The sequence below is a fragment of the Gekko japonicus genome, unplaced genomic scaffold, assembly GCF_001447785.1.
Source record: "Gekko japonicus isolate JY-2015 unplaced genomic scaffold, Gekko_japonicus_V1.1 scaffold312, whole genome shotgun sequence".
Taxonomy (NCBI): domain Eukaryota; kingdom Metazoa; phylum Chordata; class Lepidosauria; order Squamata; family Gekkonidae; genus Gekko; species Gekko japonicus.
In genome coordinates this window covers 1,068,882-1,092,140 of record NW_015176460.1, presented here as the reverse complement: position 1 = coordinate 1,092,140, position 23,259 = coordinate 1,068,882, and the positions used below count along the sequence as shown (strand labels likewise).

Here is a 23,259-nt window from a genome sequence, read left to right as displayed (position 1 = left end):
TGCAATAGCAGAGTTCCTTTTTAAAAAAAGAACCACTAAAGGGGTCCTACACAACCATGTCTTCTTCATACCTGCAAGTATTGCATTGTAGGTTTCCATTGCTGTCTCATGTTCATTTGCTGCAAACCCTGTGCTAAAAGTGTGTGTTGGTTTAGATCATGAGTGAGAATGGTAAATGACAAATTAAAAAATACATGCAATTAAATGACAGAGCATCATTGCAAAAAGAAACAAATGCAAGTGCTTATTTTCTACTCATAGGGATTACAGAATTAATAATGTGTAGCTCAAAATAGAGCATAGATGTTCTGAATAGTAGCTATTAAATCACTGGTCAGGCACATTCAAGCTTTGTTCTGGGTTTCCAGCAAACTATAGTTTGCCATTGACATCTGGACCAGCAAATTGACATTTTAGCCAGCCCTGCAACCAAGGTTCTGTAACTGGCCTGTTAGAATGTTGTAATTCAAAGCAAGGCCAGAACAGTACATAGTCTGCCCCTTTGGATGTTAAAGTGTGCCAAACCCCCCAAAATAACCAGTTTGCTTGTAGTATATGAATGGAGGGAAGAGGAGTAGTAAAGGCAACTCCATTCTCCTTAAACACATGTCTGTGTGATGCCAATGATTTCCCCAAGCAACAACACTGAAACAATTAGAGTTAAAAAGGTCCTGCCAAGTGAAGCTCAGACTTAAACCGACTCATAGTCCCCTCTGCCCTGACAGTGCAGCTAGGAGTCAGGCTTGAATGCCCAGGACCCTACTTTGTTATGGAACTGTATGTACAAAGGCGTGTTGTGTGAACCGTTTCCCAGACTACTCCAGATATCAGGGAGGCACATGCAAAGCCCTTTTAAAGAGGCTAGAATCCCATTGTTTAGCCATACAAGGGGACTGAATGTATGGAGCAGAATTCCAATCTGCCCGTTCTCCCATTGCCTATTAAACAGGTGATCAGCATGACTGTCCTTCAAGGGCTACATGCACACAGCCTACTGTGCCTGGCACGCCATTGACTCAGAACTCTTATGTTTTGTTCATTCGTGACACATCCAAATGTCAAGTTTCCTGCCCTAGGGGCTAGAGTGGGTTTCGGTGATGCTGCCAAATCAAGCCAAGCCAGTTTCTGTTTAGTTTAGTCTCAGGCCCAGGGCACCTCTGCAACCAGAGGAGTGTTCCTTCAGATAAATCCTCCTGTCCATTCCAGGAATAGTTTCACATAGAGGAATGTCTGGGTGGCTAGGATATACAGTAGTACAGGCTTCCTTCAGTCATAAAAATCCTGATCTTGCAAAGCATAATGTGAGCTATGAGAAAGTGCTCCTGGTTTCACATCATCTGCCCTCTTTCTACTACCTCCCCTTGCATGCTCCAGTTCCCTCCCTCCTGTCCTTTTGTTCCTTGAGCAAACTCTGCAGTGCTGTGGTGTACAATGACCAAACTATGAGTAGCTCAAACAAAGCTGGGAACCACAGTGCATGAGCCTGCAGCGCATTGCGGGGAGGGCGGGGTATAAATCGAATAAAATAAATAAATAATAATAACATTTGGAAGATCAGGAAGGAGCCATGCTAGTCAGCATTGGCCAGTGTAGAAGCTTCTGTAGCTGGGGAAAGCGCAGGCCAAACCGGGTTGAGATTCCTCCACTTAATGCTGTGTAGTCTGGAGGAATAATGTTAAGACCAAGTTAGTGGCCTCTTGCATGAATGAGCATGCCTGCACTTCTGATGTTTCCATCCACGTATCAAAATTAACCTTTAAACAGGAAGGTATATTTATCTAATCATATAGGAAGGGAAAACATACTGAGGAGGGAGCCACTATCATGTCAGTTGTGGCTTAAGATGGGTCACAAAAACTAGACATGCTGAATAACCATGACAATACTTCTAGGGAGAGTGACTTGATAGTGCTGAGCTAGTGAGAAGCTGTGCTTGCTGAACATGTACTTGAAACAGTGCATTTTGCTAAAGCAAATAAAATTGCACAAATTCAAACCCCCTTAATAATGCCCCCCAACCTCATTCATATTGTGAAGGAAAATATAACCCCTCCAACACACCCCAGATTAATAGTAGTAATAATACCTCATAATAGCAACTCATTAATTTACATTCTTTTCTTATTTAAAGACAGGAAATTGGAACATTTATTTCAATGCAATAAACTCATTGGTAGAGTGTTACCTAATTATGTCATTTAAAACTGTTACACAATAGATCTAGAAACATGGTGAATGTCAGAGAATCAAAAGAGCTCATATACCCCAGTCAGATGCCATCTGTTGAGTATTACCATGTGGCCTTAGGGCTCTTCCTTCCTGCCAGTTTTGTTGGGTTAAAGAAGGCAAATGACTCTATAGTGTAGATTAACATGCACTGTAGTTTATCCTGGCATCATAGATTATCAGACTGGAATGACATATACACAAAGAGTCAGAGAAGCACAGTCTTACCCATGACCTGATTCTTAAATTTTCTGTATGAGCCAACTAGGATTTAGGATGGTCCATGCCCCCTGTTATACCAGTATAATGTCACAAACGTTAAGTTGTAACCAGAGGTGCCATTCAGCTGTTGGAATGCCAGCTTCATTTTGCTCAAACAGCAGAGAAGCACGGAAGGGAGTAAATTAAACAAAAAATGAAACCCGTGCAAGAATAACAAAAAACATCCAACAGACAATACAATGATATGAACTTATATAAGTGATGTAGTTTATCAAACACAGAATGTATACTATGTAAATCAGTAACTCATAAATACAAAATACGTGGTCCAAATACATAACTAATGTTCAGAAATAGTCCAAGTGAAATTTCTCAAACAGTGAAAAGTCCAAACATCAATATTTATATTTCCCCTTTGCAAAACTCATCTCGCCACTTTTGTATCCACTTGATGGCCCTGCCAGCTTCCAGTCCCCGTATCGCATTGCTTCCTCAAAAGCGGGACACCAAAACCGCCCAATTACAATATTGTGGAATCATACAAAGCATCTTTTACATTCTTAATGTTCAGTAGACCAACTCCTATGATATCTCCTTTTAAATACATTATATTTTGATAAACTACATCACTTATTTAAGTTCATATCATTATATTGTCTGTTGAATGTTTTTTGTTATTTTTGCACGGGTTTCATTTTTTGCCTAATTAGCTTCAGTTTGCTGGCAGAAGTTTGAATCTAGCCCAGGACATTAATCCTTGTTAAATGTTTAAAATGAGGATACTAGATCACAGTACAGAGAGATGTACCATAATGCCATAGTGCTTTATATATTAAAATAATGGAAATTTTCAATCCAGGTTTCAGGAAATAGGTTTTAAGTCTACATTTAAAATTGACTGGGGTGGGGGAATAATGAATGGAATAAATAAATCTTTCTTACTGAAAACTGAAGAGCAGCTTTATCATACTGTTACAGCTCACATTTCTTTAACTACTAAGTTCCTTTTAATTAAAAAAAAAAATACCAGCACACAGTTCAATCTGCTTTTACCCTACCCTTCTCATGTGAGACTAGTTCTAATTGACCACCACTGTGCTGTTTGATTTGATTGTGCTGATGGTTACATGCCACTGTTCCCATAATAACCAATTTTATTCTTTGTGCAAATGAATTTTTTCTAATTACACGTGTGATGGGTTGTTTTAATTCTTTTCCCTTTGCGAATCCACCTTCCTGTTGCAATGCATGATGGGCAGGCTCAATATTGTGCATGACACCCGCTACAAGTGTTGGTAGGTGCCAGCTTTGTTTCTTGATTATCTTAAAACCTGTTTGGCAGCTCACGGACTCTCAAAATCCACTGCTGGGTCTCTAACGTAGCGCTACAGTGCCAATTCATCCCCCCCCCCCGCACTAACACTTGTCAATTAAATGCATTTGCTTTATTTAATTGACACAGACTACCTAGAAGGTCATTTATGTTTTAGCTTCTCTGTGTCCCCCCCCCCCCCCCCCGCCCCGGTCAACCTTGGTGGATTTTGACTGGACTCTGAGTTCCAGTATTTTAGAAACTGTTTTGCACTTTAAGTAACATACAGTTTACAGTGTACTTCATGAAAGTAATACAGAAATAGAATTTCATGCCAGCGGGTTATAAATATTATCAGAGGGAGGTTTTGTTGTGGTGGTGCTTGTTTTTTTTTTAAAAATGGGATTTCACAGTTATAAGATGTTAACCATAGGGGCTAATTTAAGTGTGTTTGTTGAATATAAATGGAAATGATTAAGCTTGATTGTATTTGAAACCTTGCACTGATGGTAATGAGCCTTTTTTCCTTCCCTTTCCTCCCTCCCTTCTGCCCTCGTTTTTTCATCTCTTCCCTCCCCGCCCCTCCCCCTGCTGTCTGGAATGTTCTCTCGCTTTGCGCTGTGATTGCATGTCACTCGCGGGTGGCGGCGTCTCGTCACACGGCTTCTCTGCTGATATAAATACCATACTCGATGATTCTACCACACGTTGCCATGGTTTTCCCATACTGCTACACTCTTCTGTATGTTTGCTTATATGATTTTCCTTCCGAAAGTTCCCATGGTGCACGGCGCTACGCCAGCCACTGTGTCTGCAGCAACAACATCTGCCACAAGCGTCCCCTTCGCTGCAACAGCCACAGCCAACCAGGTTTGCTAATTTATAGCTTTGTTTCTTAAACATAACTCAGAATCGGTGCTTCAAAGGAGCATGGGGAATCTTTTTTTTTTTTTTTTTTTGGTTCGTTTGTACCTCTTGTTGGCCTACACATTCTCATATGATCTGCAGCAATGCTAAATTGGCCTTCTGTCCATGCTTAGGAAAGTGCGGCAGCTCCCTTTCCAGTGCTGAAGCATTTTACCCTCGCCCTGAGTCAGTCAAACATATGACAGTCCATATTGCCTTCTCCCCCACTCTCCACCCCCAGCTTTTTAAGAATAGGATAGGAAGGATAGTACCAAAGAGAGACACAGAGAGAGAGTCTTTTTTTAGATAGGATTTCACTGGCATTGGTTAAGAGCTGTGCAGGGAAGACTTGGAAGAGGAGGGATCTGACAGCCGAAATGTGCTCAAAGCTAAATCTAATCCATATCAGAATGCTTAAACGAGTCTAGAAGCACGACTTTTCAACTCTTCAATTGCAAACAGATAAAGGGGGAAAAATCTTTAACAGACAGCATGTCCTTGCAAACCAGATTACGTTTAGCCTTTCGATGGCTTCTCCTGCTCCTTCTTGATCTGAAAATATCATTGCGCCTAACAGTAATATGGGGCTTGACAACAAGCCAATAGGCAAGTCCCGCAGCCAACCCTTTTTAGGTACCATAAAACTGATGTTCATCAGAGGTCATATTTAGCTGTAGAATCTATTGGCTTTTCCTGAGATTCTGACCCCACCAAAGAATATGGTTCAAATGTTTGCAGAGTAGCACAATAGAAAGCTCCAAGGTCATAGTATCAGCCCACCTGCTCTTGATGGTCTTCCCATTTCCCACCCAGACAGACCAGAAACATAGGTTTGTTTCTTGTACGGAATAGGTTTGTTTCAAGATGCCTGGATGGCCAAAAGTCATTGAGTTGGTATATCAAGGGCTGTCAAGTTGCAGCCAGTTTATTGCAACCCTTTAAGGTTTTCAAGGCAAGAGAGAAGCAGAGGTGGTTTGCCTGCCTCTGCATAACGACCTTGGACTTCTTTGGTGTTCTCCCACCCAAAATACTAACCAGGGATGCTTATCTTCTGGGATCGGATAAGCTCAGGATAGCCTGGGCCATCCAGGTCAGAGCTAAGGGTATTCAAACCTTTGCTTAGTGATACAACAACTCTATAAGTCAGGTGAGTATTATGATCCCCGTATCACAAAGGAATGGCTAAGGCAGAGAGAGGGGCATGTCCAGGGCAACTTAGCAAATCTGTGGCAGAGATGAAATTCAAACATGGGACTTTCTGGTTCATAGCTCAGTCTCTTAGCCATTATGCTATCCTGTTTCTCCAGTCTGAATTCCTCCCAACTAATCAATAATTATTTAAAATTAAAATATGAAATTCACAGGCCCTACTGTGTTAAAAGTACAGTATGTAGGAAACTGATGGCTGGAGACCTAATTTATTTGGGAGAGAATATGTTCAGTATGCCTTTCACCCATCCACAAGAACCACCAGTGCTCCAATGGGAATACTTGTCATAACCTCAAGATGGAGAAACTCCCTTGGTTCTCACAAGGTGCTGCTGATGGTGGTTATTCCTACATCCTGCCCCCCCCCCCAAGAATCCCATGTGGTTTGGGAGGCTGCAGTGAAAAGGGGGAAGGGGACAAAATTGCCCCGCCACTTCCATCTGCATGGTTCCACCACCAAGAGAGAGGAGAGGGCAATTTCACCCCCTTCACCTCCCTACTGTAGCTTCCCAACCCGCACGACTATTAGATCATGCGGGCCCTGCAACCTTGGGAATAAACTTTCCCAGAGTTGGAGAGGACTGCTGGGGGGGAGGGGTGCAGCAAAGATCCCAGACCCTTGAGTCCACAGATATTCGGAAGTTTATACCTTAGGGAGACCTGACCCATGAACTCAAGGAACCTGGGTCTGTCTGCTGACTTGCGGTTTTGTGCCCAGTCCTCTTTTGACCACACAAGTGCATGGCTGAAGTTGCAGCAGCCACCGCCTGCAGTCTGCTCCCTTGCTTGAGCCTACCAGCTCCCACCAATTCCATCTGTGTGGCTGCATCTGTGAGGGCTATGCAGCTATGTCCCTCCCTGTTTACCTTGGGTGGCTTCTTGGCTGTAGCAATGTTACACTGTGCATTGTCCAGCAATCGGCAGGAGAGCAGGCCGGCTAGGAGCCACCTCTGCTTTCCCAATGTACTACTAGACCTATACAGGTACTTAATTCATCAAGAGTTCAGGCAGAATGTGGAAGGATGGATTAATTTGATGCTGCTCATCTGATACGCTTCTCCCTTGAGCATATTCATCCTCTGCATTTGAACAAATTCAGAGATTGAGGAGTTGTCCCTTTAAGGCCTGTGGATATAAACTGTCCCTATCAATGATACATTTGCCAGGAATTTGTTCCTGGCATTCATATGTGCATTACATGGGAAGCCTAGTAGGCTAGACACTTCTAGTGCTATACTTAATAGATAGCTAACAAAACCATCAACACGGTAGCCCATAGCAATTCTGGAGTCCATGTTGATTAGTAAAATGCTGACTGCCTTTGTGCCCTGCCAGCTACATGCCTGAACCTTACAAATGAGGGAAGGGCTACCTTCTGCCAACCTGGGGGACCATCCACTTCCACGATGCTGTATGTCAGCTGTTTGGCAACTGCCCTCATTGTGCAAGGGCTATCCAACAAGGTGCTGACTGCTGCTGCACAAATGAAAGTTGGACGGCTGGAAACTCAACAAAGCATACCCTGGGATTGCACAAAACCAGCCATTCTTAAATGAAAAAGGCTTGGTGGGTGGTGGCAAGAAAAGGCAAGCATCTTTCCTGGTGGCAACCCATGTGTGGATAGGTTTTCCTGCTGGGAGAAAGGGGGCATCCCAGAACCTTCAATTGGCCATGTTACTAAGAAGAGCAGAAAATACTGCCAGCAATGTTATGGTGAATCCATATGTTACATTAGTACCAAATGAGACGTTATCGTTCCAAACATATGAACCCAAGGACATGTTTCCAGAAATAGTGGAGCACAAGAAGGGCATATTTAGAGGATAGATTTGCAGGCAAAAGGCTGCTCTATCTTGTCTCATACCAGCTGATATCCTTGAAGTGTTCCCCTCCCAGGCTTCTTCCCCAGCAAGGATCACATTGGAGCAAACCTTCGGGAACTTCAGGGGGGAGAGAGGGACGTTACCCCTCATCATGATTCTCTAGTAACGTATATGTTTACCCTTAGTTACTGGTGTTATCAGGGATCATTGTCCCTCACATTAGGCTCTCATCTTCATGCAGGCAACAAGCTGACAACAAACCTAGATAGGCTGTTGCATTTGCAAATCTATGCTCAAACCAAGTTGTGCTTAGATAAAGACACACAGGGCATCTCAGTGTTTGTGCACTTCACACCTAGTAGTAGCTGCTTTTCTTTTTTCATAACAAGTTCCAGTTGCACCGTTAGGGCCATAGTATTCATCCTACAGTGCCAGTGAAAGAGGACTTGTGCAACCCCACATTTTACCTCTGCCTTGATGGAGGCAAAAATATGGCCGCCAACGTCCTATGTGTACAAATGAGTGTATGCATTGAGCGCGTTTGTCACCACAGTGGGCTCCCCCCCCCCCATGTACTCATTTGATTATTTATGCATCATAAAGGCAAGAATGGACTGTGCTGCAGAAATTTCCCATTAGATGTGGTGTGGATCTGTGTACAAACATTGCAGTCAACGTTCTCTAATCAGCCTGAGAATCACTCATGCAAAACCACCACTGAGAGGTCCTCGTCCCCTCCCACAAATGATACTGTAACTTTTCTATGTTTTTTCAAGCCCCCATGCACTTGCTACCCAGATTCTGGGCATTCTTTTGTTGTACAATCTGACCATTTCATGCGTATCCTCTCTGGATCTTCATAATGCGCTCCAGTCAAGTCCCGCAGCCAACCCTCAGTATATACATATATAAGCCATATATGTATATAGTATGTAAGCAATGCTGACTGTGATGTAATGCCACCAAACGCAATGTGCATGCCTGCAGAGAAGGTCTTAAGATCTGGCCCTTCATCTTCACTGACTGGTGCTGAAGGTCCTTGGTCTGTTTCGACAGCACTACTCTTGAAGCTTCTACACAGCTGGGTGCAACATCTTCTCCTGCTGCCGTAGAAAACCAATGGTATGAGAAGCTTCATTACACTTGGGCACCCTTTCTGTGAAAAAATGCTGTAGAACTGTATAAAGAGGACACCTAAAGAGCAAGTACAAGGGTGGGGGTGGGGTGAAGAATCACAGTGAGTGGCTCAGTTAAGAGGACAGCTGTGCTGGTCTGCAGTAGAAGAGCTAGATTCAAATCCAGCACCTTAGAGACCAACAAGATTTTTTTTTGGGGGGGGGGGTTATAAGCTTCTGAGAATCTGTTGAAGGGAGCTTTGACCATCAAATGCTTATACCCCCCAAAATCTTGTTGGTCTCTATGGTGCTACTGGAGTTGAATCTAGCTCAACTAAAAGATGAATCTCAACTCTTCTTTTATCATCTCCTAGTCTTCCTGTCGTATTTTCTGATTTAATACCTGCTAACAGGATGTATACAAAGGCTGACTCCACACACAAATTTTGCTTTTGCTTGACATCCAAACCAGGGCAAGGGTTTTTTTTTTGTGGAGCATTCGCACAATATTACCTACTAGTTGCCCCATTTTTATGTTTTCCTTTGCTTTGCTGTGATGTTTCCCAAAACTGGTTTGATACAATTTTTCTTTTGGAAGGATCACAGTCAACACATATTTGTATGCCATGTGGGTGGAATGGTGTTCCTTTCTTGCAGGTCCCACCCACATCAGCACCACTTTCCTTGCCTGGGTGCCCCCACGGCCACCATTTCCCCCTGCAACACATTTTAAAAATCACTGGTTGGCAGCTATAGCGTTATAACATTATAATAATCTGCCTACTTTACTTTGAATTCCCAGCTTTCATTTTTAAAACCCCTCAATCCCCTTTCCTTGTGGAGACAGATCTCTGTAATAAAAAGGCTATAGAGTCTTTTTTTTTTTTAATGGATGCGATGCTGAGAATTCAGAGGACCTAGCAGGTAGGTCTTATAATGCTATACCAATATGTCAGTCGTTTCTTTAAAGCTTAGAAAAGCCGTCTGGAGTTTTGAGGATAGCGGCGGCTACAGGGGGCTAAGGCAAGAAAAGTGCGGGGAATACTGCCGTGAGAATGCTCTGTGGCTACTGGGATTTCCTCTGCATTCCATATGGCAAAGAAAATGGAGAACATTCGCCATATGGAAACAGCCAGTTTGCAGGCCTTTGTCCTATCCAAACTCATTTGAGTTTTAGGTAATGCTACCTTATTTAGACCATGACTTAGTTTTTACTTAGGTGAAGGGCCAAGCCATTTGCGGCCTGTATATTCCTAACAGATATGATATAGAGCTCTGTGCTTCAATGGATTCCCACTGCAAGCTGTGAAACACCATAGACCCACCCATGACAGCATGTAAGATGTAGTGATTACAGTGTTGGACTAGGTCCTGGGAGACCCAAGTATAGCTCTTTCACTCTGCCATAAGGCTCACTGGGGGACTTTAGGCCATTCACTGCTCTCAGCCTAACCTGCCTCACAGGGTTGTTATGGAAGAACACAATAAAACCATCGGGCTGAGCATAGCAAGTCAGCTAGCAAGTCAGAGCAGTTAGTGGTTAGAGGACTGCACTAAGACTGGGGAATCCAGAGTCAACTCAGTGACGAGGCTTGCTAGGTGACCTTAGACCGGTCAATCCCGCTCAGTCTGAGGATTGTTATGAGTCTAAAATGGGGAGAGGAGATCCACAGTTGCTGCTGCTGTGAACTCTTTGGAAGAAGAGGAAAATATAATAGATACCTCAGGGGCCCCAGCAGTCAGCTCTAAATCTTGAAGGAATGAAGCATGTGTGTATGTGTGTAAAGGGCTGTCAGGTCGCAGCTGTCTCATGGTGATGCCATAGAATTTTCAAGGCAAGAGATGAATAGAGGTAGTTTGTTATTGCCTGCCTCTGTGTAACAACTCTGGGCTTCGTTGGTGGTCTCCCATCCAGGTACTAACCAGGGCCAACCCTCCTTCACTTCTGAGATCTGAAGAGATAAGGTTAGCCTGGGTGTGCAGAATAACCTCAGTACCCATAGTACAATGACTGCAGGCTGGGGGGGGGGGGATGTGTCACATTTTGCTGCTCAAAAGCAAACTTTTAAATGCCATTTCTATATGAGGATGGTACCGGTAGCACTATTCTTGGGAACTAGCATCAAATGTCTATGTGCGTGGGCAGCCACAAATGGGAAGTCTTTATAGGTGTCTCTGCAAGATATATGGTAAGAATTGCAGTTCAGTATTCCAGGGTCACCCTCTGATATGCTTTTCATTTGAATCTCGACACAGCTTATCCAGGAGACTCAAGCACTTGCAGAAGATTTTCTGTAAAAAAAAATCTGGCTCAGAGCAGTTTAAAATTGCGACTGCAAAGTCCACAGCCAGAATGTTCCTAAATTTATTTCTGAAGTTGAAATACCCCCAACCTCATAATTTTGTGTAGGCCAACAAAAAGGGCTTTTGGAAACTACTGCACTGCATGAACTTTTAATTGTTAACTTTCTGAATGATCAGTAATATGTATTAACACTGGTTGGAAAAATAATTAACAGCAAGGGTGTTTGCTACTGTATAATCTATGTTTAACATAGTTACAATGTAAATGTCCACCATTTTCCTGAAGTACTTTGCTACTCCTTAATAAAGCGTGCATGCTTATTGGGCATTATTGTTCACAGTTTACATCTCTTGTTTTTTAACAGATACCCATAATATCTGCCGAACATCTGACTAGCCACAAGTATGTTACACAGATGTAGACATTTAATCATCAAACAGTAAGTTTCTGAAGTGCTTTTGGCTCACTTTTGAACACTGAATTTGTGTAGTGCACAGCTGCTTGCCAGGAGAGACTGCTCCATCAAAGGCTGAGTTCCTCCAGCTGCTCAGCCCCTCCCCTTGACTGCTCAGGCCTGAAAAGGAGCTGCTACCTGGGGCTCTCTGGGGTTGAATTCTTCCAGCTGTTTAGCCCCACCTCCTGGCTGCTGTGTCTGTTTTATAATTGTATAGTGATTTTTAAGATTGCTACCTTTTTTTTTGTAAGCCATTCCAAGCCCTGCTTTACAGGAGGCAAGTGGGATAAAAACAGTCAAATATAAGATAACATTGGTCCCCTCGCAGGTGGACACAGAGTCAGGTAATGTGTTATGGTTCCGAGATGGGATCTGTTTCTGGTAATACCTTTTAAAAAGAGCCATATAGATCAGGCAAGTGATGTGTCCCCCCCCCCCCATTTTGGGATGGGATAGAAAGTAACCCTCAGCAATAGCCTTGTTTTCTTGTTTGTTGGTGCAGTGGTTTTCCTGTGAGACTGTAGCGTTTCTCAGTCAAGCTGTAGTGTTAGTGCAAAAAATAACATGCAAGAAGCAGAGAAAATATTCTACATACGCTTTTTCAAAATCTGTGCTATGGCCCCAAAATGAAGATTTGTAGTATATTTCCCTTTAAGAGGCTAGAGGAAAGTGGATATTCTGTTCAGTATTGTTGGAAGAATTAAAGCCATCTTAAAGCAGAGATACATAATTGAAGTCGCTGTGGGCCACTTACATTTTTTTTTTAACTCATCACTGTGTCAGCAACAGAAAAGCATTGTTATAAATACAGACTCTGTGTTTTCACCATCTTCCATTAACCCTCTTTTTCTCTCTTCTCCTTGCCTGTAGTGGTTCTGGTCTCTCCTCTCTCTTAATTTCCTGCCTTCCTCAACTCTCCCTCTTTGTATCTCTCTCTCTCTCTTTCACATGTGCACAAATGCCCCCCCATGGTGGTGTGAAGGGAAACACCCAGTCAACAAGAGCAGTCATAGTTCAAGCATGACTCACAACATGTTAACTAGGGATGTGCATGGACCAGTCCATGGACCTAACTTCATGACGAACTGGGGTCCGGTTCGTGGTCCATTTGCCTGGTCTGTGCATTTGTGGTTTTGACGGCCCACCCACGGACTGCAATTTTTTTCAGCAGTCCTTTTGGTCTGCTGGGGCGGTCTGTGGTACAGGCGTGCTGGTGCCCAGAGAACCCTTTGAAGCTGTGTTGCTGCTTACATGCGCCCACAAGTGAGCTCAGGAGGCATTTAAATGCCTCCCGAGCCCACTTCCAGATCGCAGCACAACACCAGTGAGCTCAGGAGGCATTTAGATGCCTTCTGAGCCCACTTCCAGGTTGCACCCATCACAGACCACGAACTGATTCATAAACAGGGAAAGTTTGTGAAATTCACGGAACTGCATGGACTTCCATTTTTCCAGTCTGTGCCCATCTCTAGTGCTAACAGCTGTCATGGGCAATTTCAAAAGACCATTCCAGGCTTCCTGTGATAGGTGTAACCCTAAGAAGCCTTTTATGTGGGACTGAGAACAGCCAGCCTAATGGTGTTTCTTCAGCACAGAGAGCTAAATGATGTTAAATCATGTGTGTTTTTATGAGAAGAAATCAGACAATGGCTATGATCCAATGGAGAATTTCCACTGGAGGGGCAATATTTGCCAATTCATCCCTCCCATGGCAGACACTCCCCCCTCTCATTCTTTTTCTGGGGGTCTTTCATCCCACATGAACAATATGCAGTGGCATGTTTGTCTGCAGTGGGACGTTGCAATCCATGTATGGATGTCACTTCTGTCAGCAGAAATTACTGGTGGATTCAAGTCAAAGAATATAAACTCTGACAGCAGTATAAATTCAGCTTGAACTATACAGCTCCAGTTATTGTGTGTCAAGTCTTTATAAGTTAGCCTTCTTTCCATGAGAAGGTTTTCACTCGGCTGCACCAGTCAGACTGGAGGAGAGTTTTTGCTTTCCGTGCTTAATTTAACTTTCTGATTGGGATGTTCAGCACTGGTTTTGCCTGACAGCACGTCTTCATCTAACAAGACAGTTTAAGTGAGCTGTAATAGATTCTCTGACATCTTCTCCCCTATTGCAGGAGCAATGTCTGCTAATCAAATTTATGGCTAATGAGAACTTCTGATCTTGTTTCATTTAACATCATGTGCATTTAAATTGTAACATCTCATTTTTATGAACAAACTCTGCATTAAAGACTCTTTTTGGCATTCAGAAAAGTTGGCCTCAGTGACGGATAGATGATGGGGGGGGGCTGTTCAGATGTTAATTAACTTGTTTCATAAGGTTGTTTTGGAGATCAAATGGAGGAAATGACAACCATGTATCCAAGCTCCCTTATAGCTCCCAAGTTCCCCAAAAGCTCCCAAGCTCCCAAGCACAGACATATTTCACCAACATTTTAAGGAGATCACTGTTACCAGATATTTTGCGACAGAGCAGGTTATTTCTAGATCAAAATCTGCCAGTAATGGGTATATTACCCAAGGTTCCAGAGGAAGTTGATATTTAAACAACGGATAATCCATAGGGATTACCCCTATTATATCTCTGTGTTTTGTATATTTTATTGCTGAATTCTGTCTTATTGCTTGCCATGCGATGCTTATTTCATTTATGTTGTTAATTTTGTGATCCTATGGTTAAACTTAAGATTTTTGGTCAAATGAGCTAATAAATAAAAGGAAAGGTACCAAAGCTTCTTTGAGGGGAGAGAAAATTTAAAAAATGATAAAAGTGTGGTTGCCTCCAAAAATGTTGTTGCTTTTGCAAGGATCACAATGCAAGGATTGGCCCACTTATGTGGATTATTACAGTAGTCACTCTTTCTCAGTAATGGATTTCACTGACTTGGAGACTTTCCGGGAGTGTTATTCACTTATGTCCGTGTATCAGGGCAGGAAGTTCCTGTCCCTCTGAATTATTTATTTATTTATTTATTTATTTATTGGATTTTTATCCTGCCCTCCCCAACACAGTAAGGCTCAGGGTGAGTCAGAACATATAAATCAACACATACTTAAAATTCATTTAAAATCCAGCTAAATTAGATTTATTATACAATTCCAGATGGTGCACTAAGCAGATCTGCATAAGTCCATAGTGGGGAGGGGGCGCCACTCATTGAAGACAATTGTAAGACAATTCTGTCTTACAGGCCCTGTGAAATTGTTTCAAGTCTCACAGGGCCCGGGTCTCATCAGACAGAGTGTTCCACCAGGTTGGGGCCAGGGCTGAAAATGCCCTGGCCCTGGTTGTGGATAGCCGGACAACCTTCAGACTGGGGGTCATCAGCAAGCAAGGCTGAGTGAAGTGCCCTTCGGGGGACATACCAAGAGAGGTGGTCCTTCAGATACATTGGTCCCAGACCATGTAGGGCTTTAAAGGTCAATACTATAACCTTGAACCTGATCTGGCATTCAACTGGGAGCTACAGTAGCTGGCGGAGCACCGGTTGAATATGTGATCTAATCGGCATCCCTGTAAGGAGCCGCACTGCCACATTCTGGACCAGCTGAAGTTTCTGAGTCAGTCTCAAGGCTAGCCCTACTTAAAGAGAGTTACAGTAGTCCAGTGTGGAGGTGACTGTTGCATGGATCACTGTGGCTAAGTCTTAGTGAGACCGGTAAGGAACCAACTGTCAAGCCTAACGTAAATGGAAAAACACCAGCCTAATTATACTAGCGATCTGTGCCTCCATTGTCAGGAATTAATCCACTGTATTTTGCTTTCCACTGTATACTCAACTTTTGCCTTTTCCATAACTGCATCTAAGAGATGGGACTTGTGTGGTTCAGATATAAAAGATGCATGCATGTTAGCATGGATCCAATAATTCTTTTCATGCATACTTTATTGGGAACAGCAGTAATTTTATCTATGCATGTGTCCTTATCCAACACATTATGGGTTGGATTCAGTACAAAATTTCTACTTCTGCTAGAGAAAAAGACTGTGGTAGCCACTTGTGCTATGTCAGACTTACTGTATCCTCACTTGCTTTTCTGCTTGCACAACATCTTGTGCAATGAATTTCTGGGCACTATAATATATAGGGAGAAAAGACCTTGCAGAAGTGTCACTTTGCAAGGCCCATTTATTTTTCTACTTGTGCATTGTTGGATTCAAGCCTATAAGTACAAAGTTCACCTGGATTGGCATCAAAGTTCCTATGTAGTCACTCTTTTTTAGGTTACTGATTATTTAGGCATGATAAAGGTTGAAAATTAATGCTTACTGGTACCCTACTAGGTTTTTTTTCCTGGGAAATTACTAATGTTACTGCATGTGTTTGGTCCAATTCTCTTGTGGAACTATGAGCTGGATACTCCAGATCAGTTCCACTAATGAGTGGTGTTTTCTTCTGGCATCTTTTTTTTTTTTAAAGACACAGACCGATTTCCCACAAACTGCTGCTCCATGCTTGCTCTTCCCTTTGCCCCGATCGTACATGTCAATTTCATACCATGTGCTGCGCGGGCACATTTTGCCCCGCAGCTTCGCCTGATTTCCCCCACGTCTACTCAATCCTGTTTTTTGAGAATTGAGTAGATGCGGGGAAAATCGGGCGAAGCTGCGGGGCAAAATGGGGCCGCACAGCACATGGTGTGAAATTGACACGTACGATTGGGGCAAAGGGAAGAGCGAGCACAGACCAGCAGCTTGTGGGAAATTGGTCACAGTATTGTCAGGCTCCGGACCATCCTTTATGACTCTGACAGAGGCTAGCTGAGGAGCTCCAACGCCGACCCCGGATATCTCACAAGTATGTCCAAGTCAACATCTCTGTGGATCCTTCATTATCCAACACTGTCCATTCCTGCTCACTTCAGTGGACTGTGTGGAAGCCCCTTCAGAATGTGACAGCTCTTGTGAGCTGTGTCATATGTTGCTTAATAACAAGCTAGGGTTTCCCATCACAAGCACATACAATAGGGGAGCAAAAGAGGCTCCCTGTCCTTTGGGTTTGTCACAACCCACACATTTTCCACCTGTTCACATTATAGTCTCATTGAAAACAATAAAAGGCGTCTTATTGAAAACAATGCAACTAACTTAAGCTGTATTAATTTCATTACTAAATGTTGCTGAACCTGTGCCCAGGAAGATGCTTAAGTACAGAATTTACAAAGCAGCCTGGAGCTCTTCAGCATATAAAGACTTCATGTTGGGGCAGCGAATCTGTAAAATTACGGGCAGTGTGGAAACAGGAAGATTGTTGTATATTCTTTACTTTCAAGAATTTCCAAGAATGGCTAATTACAGCCTATTATTTCATAGAAACATAGAGTTGGAAGGGACCTCAAGGGTCATCTGGTCCAACCCCCTGCACAAGGCAGGAAATTCACAAATACCTCCCCCTCCACACCCACAGTGACTGCTGTTCCATGCCAGAAGATGACAAAAAACCTCCAGGATCCCTGGAGGAAAATTGCTTCCTGACCCCAAAGTGGTGATCAGCATTTCTCTGGGCGTGTAAGAAAGGGCCACAAGAACTAAGCACTGAGGCAACCCTTCCTGCCCTCCCTCTCATTTTTTAAAAATCTTTTTTTTATGGTCTGCCTAAGTTCACAGAATCCGCATTGCTGTCAGATGGTCATCTAGCCTCTGTTTGAAAACCGCCAGAGAAGGAGAGCCCACCACATCCCTAGGAAGCCTGTTCCACTGAGGAACCACTCTGTCAGGAAGTTCTTCCTAATGTTTAGCTGAAAACTCTTCTGATTTAATTTCAACCCATTGGTTCTGGTCCGACCTTCGGGGGCCACAGAAAACAACTCCATACCATCCTCTAGATGACAGCCCTTCAAGTACTTGAAGATGGTTATCATATCACCTCTCAGTTGTCTCCTCTCCAGGCTAAATATACCCAGCTCCTTCAACCTTTCCTCATAGGACTTGGTCTCCAGACCCCTCACCATCTTCGTTGCCCTCCTCTGGACTCGTTTCCAGCTTGTCTATATTTTTCTTAAATTGTGGTGCCCAAAACTGAACACAATACTTTAGGTGAGGCCTAACCAGAGCAGAGTAAAGTGGTACCATTATGGTCTAACCAGAGCAGAGTAAAGTGGTACCATCATTTCTATGAAGGCTGGCCCAAAAGTATGGAGAGAAAGAAACTGGGTTCTAAGTTCCATTTACTCGATAAATGAGATTTGACAGGGTACCTTGTGGAACTTCCTTTATTGAACTTTTTTTCTAAAGATGTCAACAAAAAATGTGAATTTATGTGCTTTCAGCAGAAGTTGCCGGGCAACTCTGTTTCAACCATAGACCTTCACTGTGGAAATCTTCAGGATGCCATGGGGTCAAGGGATTCAAAATATTTCCCATGTAACTCCTTCAGTTTCCTTTAATTTTTTTACTGATTTTACTGCAGGTTTTTTCCCATTTCTGCAGCTGCTTCAGAGCCCCCTCCTCCTTCTTGAAATGATTCCAGCCAATCAGAGAGATTGTAAAAAACATGCTGACATGACAAAGACAGGAAGCCAATCAGATTGCCTACCTGACAGTGTCACAGTGCCAATTCAGAAACAGGGCAGGAACCACTGCCCTCACTTAGAATGGTGTCAGAGTAGGAGCTGCATTTCTCTTTACTGCTATAACTTTCATCTCATTTTAGCAGAGCTTTATTCAATAGCGCTTTTGCGGTCTTGCTTATTTAAAGCAGTAGTCATTTTCTATAGCATTTCTGATCTGTTTAAGTGTATTTTATTTACTTAGAATGGTATCAGAGTTGGAGCTGCACCTCTCTTTTCTACTACCCTCCCTAAAAAACTGGTGGACAAAAATGTTTACATAGCTTTAATCAGGGCTTTTTTTGTAGAAAAAAGCTCAACAGGAACTCATTAGCATAATAGGCCACACCCAACAGCTGAAATTCATTTGCTTATTAGGACACAACCCTGACAGCACAGCTCATTAGCATATTAGGCCACACACCCCATGTTCGCAGAAGTGTGGTCATCCAGACACACTCACCTTTTGCTTCTTATTCTGTTTACCTTGTTTGTTGTCAAAACGGAGGGCTTTTTTATAGCAGGAACTCCTTTGCATGTTAGGCCACACACCCCTAATGTAGCCAGTCCTAATGAGTTTCTGCTGTTGGGTGTGGCCTATTATGCTAATGAGTTCCTGCTGGGCGTGGCCAACTCGGGAGCCAGCCGGAACTCCGTTCCTGTGCGTTCCTGCCCAAAAATAGCTCTGGCTTTAATCTTATTTCAGCTGACCCCTATTCAATAGGGATTTTGTGACCTTGCTTATGTAAGGCAGTAATCGTTTTCTATAGCATCTAGACAGAACTGGTATGTTTACGTGTACTTTATGGAGATTGTCAACTGTAATGATTGAATGCCTTAGATGTATTTTTTTAAAAATCAGAAAAAGGGGGTTAAAAGATTTCACATACCTAAAATAATTATAACACCTTTATTTTTCTCTTTTTCTTCTTGATAGATCATATTAAAGAAAAGAGGACAGTGTGGTTGAGTGAAGAAACAGGACAGGTCATTAGCCATAATGTATATATCGTCAAATAACGGCACCCAAATTCCCTCAGCAGTAAGACATCCACATATTGCATGTTAACAAGATGAAATGACAACTTGGAAATCCACTGCACACTGTTGCCTATATAATTTGTACATTGAACTGATATTTGTGCTGGGGTGATCATATTGTCTAAAGACTACAGCACTGTCTATCTTTTCTAGCACACAGGTATGCAATGCATACAGAACTGAAGTATGCATTGGTAGAATCTTTCCTACATAATCATGTACGTCATCTTGAAAAGACAGACTATGATGTAGCCATAGATCTATTATGTATTGGTACGTCCGTAGACCAAGATATAATTTTTAAGTAAGTTTATTTCTTTCAAGGTTTACAAATAACAAAAGGTGCACCTTGTATTTAAAAAAAATTGCCATTATAGATGACAGCGTGCATGCGCAGTATAATTTTTTTTCCTTTTTGTTCAAGAGTAATATTTTTAAATGTAATAGATTGTAAGAAGTGGTAAAAGAGTTATCTGACAGAGATGAATGTGCCAAGTAAAAAAAAAAAAAACCACAACTGTGTATATTTTTAAAGCACATCAATGGCTTTAAGTACCATGTTGTTAAAGATTCTCATGAAGTGCCATAGACTGTAATCAAAGTAGAGTATTATTTCTGCAGTATTACTTTAAGAGCCACACTTTTTTTTTTTGCTTATTTTGCTAATAGCCAATCAGTCAAAGGGCACCCTTCTGTTCCAAACCAAAGCTGTCTCAGAAATGGCCATTTTACCTTAGTTAATAGTAGACAGCACAAGGGGGGAGGGACTCTAGACATACTGGTTATTCTTACACATACTGGATATATAAATCTATATAAATTATTATAATCCATTGTAGTTGTAATAGTTATGCAGACTATAATACACAATATACTTTTTTTTAAAAAAGGGAAAAGCCATTTCTGAGACACTGTTAGCAAAATCTTTGAAGAATTTATTTTGCTTCAGTTTTCTAACCTCTGTCAAAAAGTCCAAGAGACTCTAAATGCATTGCAAGAGAAGGGTTTTCGCTTTCTGCTCATATGCATCACTTCAAAGTCACACTTTTTTAAAAAAGTGACTCTAATCAAAAATGAGACAGAAGCACTGACATCAGATGCACGACAAAACCAAAACATAAAATGGAATATGGTAATTAGAATAGGCATTGGGTGGGTTAAATATTGGGGTGAGTTTTATATGTGATTTCTTCTGTTCAGATTAACTGCTTATAGCCTTAGAAAGCCTTTACAAAAAAAAATGAAACAAAAAATAGATGTGCATTCAAGTTTTAAGAATGGATTCATCCAAAGGAAATCCTTTTTGTGGTTTGGATGTTGCAGCTAGTAAAGGATATATTTTGCTCTGTTCAGCAAAGCTAGAGATTGCTGAGGAGGGGGCCAGGTCACTGGTAGTATAGCATGGAATGGGAGAAGTGAGAGTTCAGTTCTAGAACTTTCCATACTTCCAAGTTTACTTGCAAGTTTTTATGCCTGAGAGATGCTTTCTAGTAAAAAAAAAAAAGAATGATGTGTTGATTTTACTGATTGTACTGTACATCTATTAAAGCCTTAGAATATTACATTACGGGTTAAAACCCATACCAATGTAATTTCAATCGTGTTAAGAAAGTATAGGTGACTTCACATGTTATTGTAGTTTACTTACATTATAGAGTACTACTTATTTTTTCCTGGTTAAAACAGTAGTTTTTATTTCTTACATTTATTAGAGTTTTTTCATTTTCTATTATCAGATGAATGACATTTCAGTTTAATAGAATTTTGTTTTATTAGATTTTACGAATGAATTTTTCAAAATATAAAAAAAAAGTTTTAAAAGTTTTTTTCCTTCATAGCATATACAGTTTTGAATTTTACATGTAGTGTCATGAATATTCGTATTATTGTTAACTAAATGATTTATATTTTACTGATTTAATATTACAATGTAAGAATATCAGTCATTGTTAGTTCTTGTCTAGTTTTCATTAAAAGAACAAAGAATCTTTTATATGGATATCTTATATAATCATTGCTAAGTAAGAAGTTAAGTTGTTGCTATTGCAACAATCCTGGCAGACAACTGAGTAATATTTTGAGGATTTATTTTGTTTGTAATTAATTATAAAGGAAAATCTAGTTCCTAGATATTAGAATAAAATTTATTTTCTACTGTATCCATTTCAAATGTTAAAATATTGTTTAAATATTTTTTGAAATCCCTGAATATCAGGCCTTGTTATAAATAAGCTGCATAATCAATAGATCAAGGGACTTTTTTTGTTGATAATCCAAATACTCAAAAAAGTTTACGTATAACAAGAATTATAATATGTGTGAGTGAGTGTGCAAACTCTTGAGGGTTGATTATGCTGCAAGGTTAGCATGTGGGGAAAGTATAAAGAAAAGATTGACCTTTTGCACTTCTGTATATAGTCAAAAAAGAGAGAGAGAGAGAAACCTGTATAATAGTAAGATCTTATTTTGAATAAAAATGTCTATAAATACAAGGAGTTTTGTTAAGGCTAATTAAAAAAAATGACAGGCTGAGCAAAATTGCTTGCAAAAAATGGCACAGAGTTAGCACTCCATCCCCCTTGACAAAAAAGTTGCTTTGCTTTATGTGAACAGCTTCTAGTTTGCCAGGATTCTTTCAGCTGGAAAGATTGGCCATCCTTCCCAGTTCTCATGACTGACAAAAGCTGCATTGGTCCAAATCTGCCTGAAGATCATAACTAAATAACAGGACGGAAAAAAAAATATTTTTTTAAGAAACAATTTCAAATGAACAGGTACTTCAAACCATTCAAAGGAAATCATGGATCAAATGTGTCAGATATTATTCAGAACAACTACTGCATGTTTAAAAGTATCAAAAGAGCGAGAGAGAAAGAAAAAAAACACAATATATTAAAAGATATATATTCTATTCAAACCAGTTTCTGAAAATTTCAGTGGTTTTATTATTCACACACCAACACCCGCACACAAACACACAATCAAAAGAAATATTGATTTCACATACACAACACAAAAAAGAAGTTTAAAAAAAAAACATCAACAGGCAAACCAAACCAAAACATCATAGCTATAGTTGTTGCGTAGTTCTTTTTCTTGCTGTAGTGATCCTGTTCTTTTAGCAGGTGAAAAACAAGACCCGATCAAATTTACTATTGATAATGTAAAACACTTGAGAAACCATGTGCTATATGAAGCCAAAGTGAAAAGGGAGGGGGGGGGGGGGGGCGACGACAAATTCGATCTATATTCTACCCGGTAATTCACACCGATGAACTAATAACATTGCACTTCTTTGCAAACCTTCAACTTTCATCTGCTGAAAGGACAGATGTGCTTGGTTTTTTAACTATTATGTAATCACAGACTTAAATTTGCTTGTAGTTGCTCCAAATTATGTACTCTGTCCTGGGCTGCAACTTGTTTTCATGCTTATTTTATTATTACTGCTATAGTTGATCTAGCTGTATGGAAAAAAAAATAAAGTTAAATTGCCCTAATAAAACTTCTCTTTCTTAGTGATGTTCTTTTCTGTTTTCAGCCTTAAGGTCAGAGCTTTTTAAAATTCACCTCTGGGGAGAGGAGGGACCAAAGCTGGTTCACACATTCAACAGAGCTGGGACCATAGTTTGCATAGTGGAAAGACCAAGCTTAATTTCCTCCACGATGGAAGTAACATACAATGTGGTCATTCCATACATCCCCCCCAGTTGTGCATAAGGTCCAATTCAAACTCATCACCCAAACCAAGTTTTTAAAGGAAAGAACTATGCACATTGTAATTCCATGGAAGTTTTTGTTTTGGGTATGGAGCACCTAATTCACTAATGGGGAGGGAGCGCTTCACCTCACTGAATATGTGAATCAGGTTAATGATCTCATGGCTGTACAAGCAGTGTGATGAACATACCAAGCTTGGACCGGGATGGAAGGCGTAAAAACACAAAATGGTTAACACACTGTTACCATCTGTTATGGCTGAGCTAAAATACATGCAGGAGATAAAACAGTGTCTTTCAGATATGTGGATAGATGCTGGGAGTTGCCAGTGGAGGTAAAATAACCTATAGAGCTTTCCT

The 23,259-nt window shown here is 41.3% G+C and overlaps 1 protein-coding gene across 15 annotated transcripts in view; it reads left to right on the top strand.

Moving 5' to 3' along the window:
- MBNL1 (muscleblind like splicing regulator 1) overlaps window positions 1-20,227 on the top strand; it is a 245,972-nt gene extending 225,745 nt beyond the window's left edge. For 9 of the 15 annotated variants that reach the window (XM_015427000.1, XM_015426997.1, XM_015427010.1 and 6 more), the window contains 4 exons: window positions 3,708-3,743; window positions 4,536-4,630; window positions 11,483-11,557; window positions 19,077-20,227. In XM_015427000.1, the coding sequence (XP_015282486.1) occupies window positions 3,708-3,743; window positions 4,536-4,630; window positions 11,483-11,539 (188 nt within the window). In that variant the 3' untranslated portion in view covers window positions 11,540-11,557; window positions 19,077-20,227. The remainder of the gene's footprint in view (window positions 1-3,707; window positions 3,744-4,535; window positions 4,631-11,482; window positions 11,558-19,076) is intronic. The other 6 variants (XM_015427009.1, XM_015427006.1, XM_015427003.1 and 3 more) reach the window with 3 other exon arrangements.
- Window positions 20,228-23,259: the final 3,032 nt, after the last annotated feature.